Consider the following 8,685-nt stretch of genomic DNA (forward strand, 5'->3'; position numbering starts at 1 on the left):
GTTTCACTATGCTGGCCAAGCTGGTCTTGAACTCCTGATCTCAGGTGATCCGCCCACCTCAATCTCCCATAGTGCTAGGATTACAGGCATGAGCCACCATGCCTGTCCTTCAAGTCACCTCTTGAATGCTCTGCTGCTTAGAAATTTCTTCCACCAGATACCCTAAATCATCTCTCTCAAATTCAGAGTGCCACAGATCTCTAGGGCAGGGACAAAATGCTGCCAGTCTCTTTGCTAAAACATAATAAGAGTCACCTTTGCTCCAGTTCCCAGCAAGTTCCTTATCTCTATCTGAGACCACCTCAGCCTGGACCTTATTGTTCATATCACTGTCAGCATTTTTGTCAAAGCCATTCAACAAATCTCTAGGAAGTTCCAAACTTTCCCACATTTCCCTGTCTTCTTATGAGCCCTCCAAACTGTTTCAGCCTCTGCCTTATACCCAGTTCCAAAGTCATTTCCACATTTTCAGATATTTTTTCAGCAACATCCCACTCCTGGTACCAGTTTATTATATTAGTCCGTTTTCATGCTGCTGATAAAGACCCAAGACTGGGAAGAAAAAGAAGTTTAATTGGACTTACAGTTTCACATGGCTGGGTAGGCCTCAGCATCATGGCAGGAGCGAAAGACACTTCTTAGAGTGCAGTGGCAAGAAACAAATGAGGAAGATGCAAAAGCAGAAACCCCTGATAAACCATCAGATCTCGTGAGGTTTATTCACTACCACGAGAACAGTATGGTGGAAACTGCCCCCATGATTCAAATGATCTCCCACCAGGTCTCTCCCACAACACAAAGGAATTAAGGGAGTACAATTCAAGATGAGATGTGTCTGGGAACACAGAGCCAAACCATATCAGAGATGTATTTCAAAAATTCTATATACAGTAGTAGTTGGCCCCAGTGGCTCTTTGGATAACAGAGTGATCATATAATATGACCCATGTGTGTGTTACCTACTTGATACTAGTGCTGGTTAATGTTTAGTGAATGGGTTGAAGGCATAATATAGACAAAGTGAAGCCTAGAGAAGCTGCAAATCCAGTGTTCAATCCTGCATCTCTCTCACTCTAATGAGTTAAAAAAATTTTTTAATGATTTCATAATTTTAAAATTACTATTTTGATTTTAAACAGCTGGGGTTTTTTATGTCTAGTTTTATGCAAAGGTGTCTACAAACTTTGTATTGAAGTTTGAGCTTTCCAAATAAGTAATACAAAAAGACCTACTTTTTCACGCATAAAAATATGATACTAATTATACGGAAATTAACCAATCCTCAGAGTAATTTTATTTCTTTTTTTTTCCTTTTCCTTTTCCCTTTTTTTTTTTGAGACGGAGTCTCTCTCTGTCGCCCACGCTGGAGTGCAGTGGTGCGATCTCGGCCCACTGCAAGCTCCACCTCCTGGGTTCATGCCATTCTCTTGCCTCAGCCTCCCAAGTAGCTGGGACTACAGGCACACCTGCCACCACGGCCGGCTAATTTTTGTATTTTTAGTAGAGACGGGGTTTTACCGTGTTAGACAGGATGGTCTCTATCTTCTGACTTTGTGATCTGCCCGCCTTGGCCTCCCAAAGTGTTGGGATTGCAGGCATGAGCCACTGTGCCCGGCCTGAGTAATTTTATTTCTATATAACCAGTGTTTCTTTCTCATAGACTTCCTTGCCATCCAGGAAGGGATTTCGACACCAGACCACCAAGTTTTTGTATCGCTTGGTGGGATCAGAAGATATGGCTGTGGACCAGAGTATTGTCAGCCCTTATACCTCTCGGATCTTGAAACCTTATATCAGGTATATGGAGAACTAGAGATGTGATGTCAGGTGTGTCATGAGAGATAATGATTGTGGTTTCTGTGCCCTGTTCTCCTGTTGGAGAGAATAAAGATCGCAAACTGTGAGCAGCATTGGCAAGGACTGACTTCTGTGCTTCACCTCCAGTTTTGTCCTTTGCTTGTTTCAACTCTACTTTTTTGCAGAGAACATGGTCCTTTGAAAGAAACTTAAAAAGCAAGAATAAACTAACTGAAAGATTGCTTTGTGATTATCATAATCATTATTTTATTATTATTATTATTTTTTGAGACAGACTCTTGCACACTTACCCAGGCTGAGGTGCAGTGGTGCAGTCTTGGCTCACTGTAACCTCCGCCTCCGGGGTTCAGAGAATTCTCTTGCCTCAGCCTTCTCAGTAGCTGGGATTATAGGCATGCACCACCAAGCCCAGCTAATTTTTGTATTTTTAGCAGAGACACTGTTTCACCATGTTGGCCAAGCTTGTCTTGAACTCCTGACCTCAAGTGATCCGCCCGGCTTGGCCTCCCAAAGTGCTGGGATTACAGGCGTGAGCCACTGGGCCCGGCCCTCATTATGTTATTTTAAATACTAAAGTTGTATATTTTTAGTAGTCTGAAGTGAAAAAATGTGAAAGACGTCTCAGTTGAGCCTCCGTCTGGACTGGATGTGTATATGAAACAGTTTCCAATAATGAGTCTCATCGTCCAGGCAATGAAATGGAAGCTGAGCTTGCTAGAGAGGTCCCAGCAGTGTCTGGCACTGTAAATGAGAGCACATTATTGCACTGATTGCACTACAACTGCCCTGCAGCTCCATGATCACCCTCACCCTCCATGCCAGCACCACATTCCTGGACAGGCACAGTGAGAAGCTGTTTGTGAGCCTGCTCCAAGCTCACTTTGTCTCTGGTGTTCCCCAAATGCCCCACAAAGTTGAATGTTCCGTCTTCTGGCCTCCAAGGCACTGGAGATGCATCCTCATGCCTGACTCCTCGGGGTGAATCTGATGCTGTTTCTGTTTCCTCACTTTGTTCATGAAGGCACCTGGCACAGTCCCTGGTGGGTACAGAGGGCTTTAGCCTGATGAATGTTCAGAGCGAATTTTAGATTTCATACATAAAAGTATAGCTGTAATCAAGCCAGCTTCGTATGAAACAGTGCAGGTTACTTTAAAGTTTCAGGCAGACCAAAGAGTTTATATGAATCAAAAAGCTAGGAATAATACCAGGTATTTTTCTTGACTTGAATTTGTTTATCTTCTGTGGTACCGGAGGCGTGATTATGAAACAAAGCCACCCAAACTGCAGCTCCTGTCACAGATTCGTTCCCACCTGCACAGGAGCGACCCTCACTGGACGCCGGAGCCCGACGCGCCTCTCGATTACTGTTATGTGCGGCCAAATCACATCCCAACGATCAACTCCATGTGTCAGGAGTTTTTTTGGCCTGGTATGTTCCCCTTCCCAAACCAGGCAGGTCATTTTTCTGTACAGTCCATTCTAGCAATTTTTAAAATTAGTTTATGTGATATCCTTAAGATTTTTATTTATGATTTCATTTAGTTTGTCTCTGCTAATATAGAAATACTAAAATACAAATACCTCTTGTTTTCCTAAAATCTAGAAGAAGCCAGCAATAAACAGTGTTTTTGTTTGTTTCTCTTCCCTGTTTGTCTCTGCTTCCAGAGTAAAAGATTCATCCTGTTTTGCTTCTGCATATATTTAGATACCAGGTAATGTCTATCAAAGATACACAGACTGGTAGCTTGGGCGTGTTTGGACACTTTTGTTTTTGGCTTAATAATTCTTTATGTTTATTTAGCTGTTCCTTAGAGAGTGTTAGTACAGCCAGAAGGTGTTTTTTAAAAGCCAAATACCCTGATCACAGACTTTGAGAATAAGGGTAGACCCAGTATAATTTGTCATTTTATCAGCCTTAACAAAATTGCCTCTGAAGACCAAAGTCATTAATTAAAGGAACACATTTTCATTGCTAAATATAAACTGTTCTTTGTGGATCTGCTTTCCCATGCTGCCTTGAAACCTAAAGGAAATAATACATACCTTTCAGATGTTAGATACGATTTCATCAAGATTAGAGCTGTGTCGTCTTTATTGTCACATAATCACATAACCGTGCATGTGGTGGCAGAGCTGCACTCACTCTTTTGGGAGTCATATTGAGCCAAAAGTAACATTCTGGGAGCATCTCCTGCTTCCTGCCCTTATGTTAGGTGCCTTCCATACATTATGCATAGAACCATATTTTACTTATTTTTTGTGAAAGGTATCGTTTGTACAAAAGAGCTTATAAATCATATGTGTGTGGGGTAAAGGATGTGATAGAACACGCCTGGGGGATCTTTATTCAACCCTGTCAGGTCTAGGTGTGCTCTTCATGTTACGCGTTGCAGGAACGGAGTCTCTGAGACATTTTGAAATGTGCCAAGCCACACATGGTAGAGGAGGCTGAGTTCAAAGCCAGCTGTGTCCAATTCTGAACCTGTGCACTGCTACCTACCCTATTCTGCCACTCTTCTTTTAACATATGTACTTAGAAAATACTATGTTAATTTCAATGTTTTCTAAAATTCACTCTTATTTTTATGATCTGGATATGTGGCATCTATGTTACCTCCAGTTTTGGTGGTTTTTGTTTTTTTAGCATGCAGGTGTAGCCATATGTACCTGCTGAACAGCTTGGTGTTCCTTAATTCTCAAAGGCATGTGGTTTGAGTCTCTGATGGTTTGTTTTCTTAGGCATTGACCTGTCTGAGTGTCTGCAGTACCCAGACTTCAGTGTTGTTGTTCTTTATAAGAAAGTCATCATTGCCTTTGGCTTCATGGTTCCCGACGTGAAATACAATGAAGCTTACATTTCATTTCTCTTTGTCCACCCTGAATGGAGAAGAGCAGGAATTGCAACTTTCATGATCTATCATCTGATTCAGGTAAGTTGTCTATGTTTATGATTTATCACCTGTGTCTGGGCTCCCCTGAACAACCTGGAGGAGGAATGAAGCTAAGCTAGCCCTTCCCAGCATGGCCCAATGGAACGGTTTCCTTGGAAACCAAGTGAAGAAAGCCAGTCATCAGCATTCATGAGGTTGTCAAAGCACACAGACAAAAATCTCCCACCCTGTAAAATAAGATTATTATTTAGACCCAGCTTTCATAGAAACCAGTTTGTGAACATGTGTAGTAAATAAAATGAGAAAACATCAAAAACAAGAGCTTTAGGGTAGACTATTCATATTAGTAATAGCTGCTGCTCTTAGGGTCATCACCTTCGCAACTCAGAGAAGTGAGGGTAGGACTATTATTTTTATTTTTTAAAATGTTTGTAAACATTTTAGCACAACTGTATCAATAAGAATATATATATATATATTTTGAGACAGGGTCTCATTCTGTCACCCAGGCTGGAGTGACACAGTCATAGCTCACTGCAGCCTCAACCTCCTGGGCTCAAGTGATTTTCCCGCCTCAGCCTTCTGGGTAGCCGGGACCACAGGCGCACACTACCATGCCTGGCTGATTTTTTGTAGGGACAGGGTCTCACTGTGTTGCCTGGTCTGTACTTGAACTCCTGGGTTCAAGGAATCCTCCCACCTCAGCCTCCCAAGTGCTAGGATTATGGGCATGAGCCACCGTGCCTAGCTACATATTTTATTATTGCTGATAGTTTTTAATTTTACTATCACTGTATAAGGCTGATATGAACCTTCTAAGATTTGATTCTAGTATTGAATTATAATTCATCCTTTGATATATTTGTATCACCTTTGAAGAAAACACACCATACACCAACATCAAAAAACATGCAAGGATTTTTTTCCCCTAGAGTTTTTTTAGTCAACTTTTGCTTAGAAACTATTTGGTATGGAGGATTATATGTTACGCAGGCAAGATTCCTTTTAAAGAGGAGATGAAGGTGATAAAAGTTGTTTCTCCAATTTTTAATGAAACTTGCTTAATAATTCCCAAATGTTGGCAGGAACCTTGAGAACCGTTTTCCTAGAAATTGCTTTCCTTCTCTCCTTAGGCGGTGACTGTGTAAATCACTCACTGAGTAATTAATATGTGCTACTTTGGGTGGTGGTTTTCTCTTGAGAGTTTCTCAGTTATTTCTACAGCACTCCCTTTCTCTGCCCCAGCCTACCCAAGAGCTGATCTCTCGGTATGCGTCTTTTTAACCTAGGAGAGCACTTAGAGGATTTGCTGCCTTATCTGTCACTGGTAAGGGCCTGAAGACAGGACAGCAATAGTGCTTTGTCCTTGTGTGTGTGTGTCCTTGGTGCCCAGCATGAGGGCTATACAGAGTCAGTCCCTGCTGAGTGTCTGCGAGGCCAGTGGAGGAGTGGTTCATCTTTGCAGGTGGGCACCTTCCCCTCCAGCCAGACCATACACCTGAGGGCCCAAACATAGGTGGCGCACAGTCGCTGGTACTCAGTGATGGCCACGGTGAGATCACGTATATTTGCAATCTTGCAAACACTAACATGACCCCTCAAAGTTTGCTTTAAAAACTTACAAGGTGCTCTTGTCCCTGACATACTAGTAAGTGCTCTCTTGACCTAAAAATTCCTATGGATACACATGGAAGTTAAGCAGAGAAAGCAGGTAGCTATCAGATGACGGTCAACAGAGGAGTTCTTAGAGGCCTGAGATGACCATGGGTTATAAATCTCAAGGACTCTATCAACTTCAGTATTTCAGTGCCTTCTTTATTAAAAAGTAAGTTCTTAAATGATAGGACTTTTGGGACACCTTACTCTGTGTAGCTGATTAAATAATCTAAGGAAGTTGCCTTGTGTTGATAGAATGATTGTTACTCTTTTCCCCTAAGATTAGGTCAAAGCTGAATGTAGAAATCTCAGTTCTAAGAAGCTAATTCTGTCAGTTTTGGAGAGACAGAAGGTGGACTTTGGGATTCAGAAGGTCTATACAAGGGCCTCAGGTTTTATAATTACATTCTTAATATTTCATGTTTGTACACATAATTTAGCAGGCTTAGTAAGGAATTTTTACAGGTTTTGGGGAGGTACAAGATAACATCTAGTTTTAAAAACAAAATTTATTTTGTCCTGTATTTATTCAAGGTTATCATAGTGTTGGGTATTGAAATGTTTGACATACTTAAAGGTAATTGAGTTATAAATAATAAAGCTGACAATAGTAATATCCGCATTGACCCTTTGCTTCAAAGAAAAATAAAAAACGCCCAAAATAGTATTGATTTCCTTGGTCTTGTGAACGTTTTGATCAGCAGCAAAATGTCATTCTGTTTCCAGCTGTTGCTAGGTGTTGCAAAGTCTCAGCCTCAGTCTCTGATTTCTCCAGTTTCCAAAACTAACTGCCTACACTTAAAAGCGTTTCTTCACCTACTCATTTTCCCTCAGGCCTTTCCATTTTTATCTTGTATTTTTCCACTCTTTTGGCAGACCTGCATGGGCAAGGACGTAACCCTTCACGTCTCAGCAAGCAACCCCGCTATGCTACTGTACCAGAAGTTTGGATTCAAGACTGAAGAATATGTATTAGATTTCTATGATAAATATTACCCGTTGGAGAGTACAGAGTGTAAACACGCATTCTTTCTGAGGCTCCGACGCTGATGTGAATACAGCTCAAAGAGAAATGCATGCACTATTGGAGAACAGATCGTGGAACAATCACTAAAGGCAGTGATTAATTTCACAGGGAGTCCTAATCTTCTCTGTGATTACATGGTCCTTCAAACTCCCAACCAAAGTGAGAAAAGCGGCATGCAGTGAAATGAGCAGTGAGCAGCCCTTAACAAAATCACCCTCCAGTCCTGCCTGGAGATGCCTTCAGCCAGCATCCCAGACTCCACAGTTAAATGAACCATGTCATGGTCCTCCCTCCACCTGATGGTTTGTAAGAGTGAAAAAGCATCTAACCTGATGCTCTTGGAGAGAGAGAACCTGTCTGTCATAACTTAAAGGATGAGAAAATGTGGTATAGCTATTAAAGATTCATGCAGTCCCAAGAGGCACTGTCCTGTCCTGGGATGATGAGAGATTATGAGATGATTTCATAAACGGAATCCAACCCTGTGCCCAGCCATTGATATGTTGTCATTGAATCCAGGAGGATTTCTAGGGCACTGAAGTTTCGTTATTTCTTTTGCTGACCTTGGTTACAGTCAGAAAAAATAAACTAGATGTTTGTGTCTACATGTTCTACCTGTTCTGCCTATTAGCATCTTCCTGCAGGGACTTGGACCCATGGCCTGGGAGGTTGGTTTGGGATTGGGGTTGGGCAGCCTGCCATTCACCTGGCCTATCCTGGCACCTCTCATGCCCAAGACAGTTGTTTCACAGGAGTGGAGGTGTGGGTGATGCAAGTAGAACCCTCTGTAGATATACCCTGTATGGTCTGCAGGACTAGACTGTTTGCCTTATTTGTGGCTGTTGGAGATAGACTGTCAATCAGGTTGTTTGTGATCCAACAAGAACATTTCCAAAAGTGTCAGGTGTTCTCAAATAAAAAGCTTTCTTTGCACAACCCATGGCCAGAGCTTCGATCTAGTCAGTTTGCTTTCAAACCCTCTTTAATTAAGATCAGTGGTTCTTAACTTTTTGGGACATGGATCACTTTGAGAATCCAAAGAAAGCTGAATACTCTCTAGAAAACTGTCACGCACATTTAAAATTTTGTATCAGGGATCTGTCAACCACAAGTTAAGAACATCTGTTCTAGAAGCTGTACTTGCAGCCAGCTCGAATTCCTTTGTGTGAGAGAGAATGTGTTGAGCTCCCACATTAAGCCAATCTGGAAGCTGTTCAGTCATCTGGGGAAACAGTTGAGGCTCCATTTCATTTGTGAGAGGAACTGTAGCAGCACTGTCTTATCTATGTTTT

The 8,685-nt window shown here is 41.8% G+C and overlaps 1 protein-coding gene across 1 annotated transcript in view; it reads left to right on the forward strand.

Annotated features, from left to right (window-relative positions):
* The window catches only part of CSRP2BP (CSRP2 binding protein), a 49,577-nt gene extending 41,248 nt beyond the window's left edge, over positions 1–8,329 (forward strand). The window contains exons 8-11 of the mRNA XM_011962921.1: positions 1,661–1,797; positions 3,073–3,248; positions 4,559–4,749; positions 7,243–8,329. Coding sequence (XP_011818311.1) covers positions 1,661–1,797; positions 3,073–3,248; positions 4,559–4,749; positions 7,243–7,416 — 678 coding nt within the window. The 3' untranslated portion in view covers positions 7,417–8,329. The remainder of the gene's footprint in view (positions 1–1,660; positions 1,798–3,072; positions 3,249–4,558; positions 4,750–7,242) is intronic.
* The last annotated feature ends 356 nt before the right edge of the window (positions 8,330–8,685 follow it).

The sequence above is a fragment of the Colobus angolensis genome, unplaced genomic scaffold, assembly GCF_000951035.1.
Source record: "Colobus angolensis palliatus isolate OR3802 unplaced genomic scaffold, Cang.pa_1.0 Scaffold117, whole genome shotgun sequence".
Classification (NCBI taxonomy): Eukaryota; Metazoa; Chordata; class Mammalia; order Primates; family Cercopithecidae; genus Colobus; species Colobus angolensis.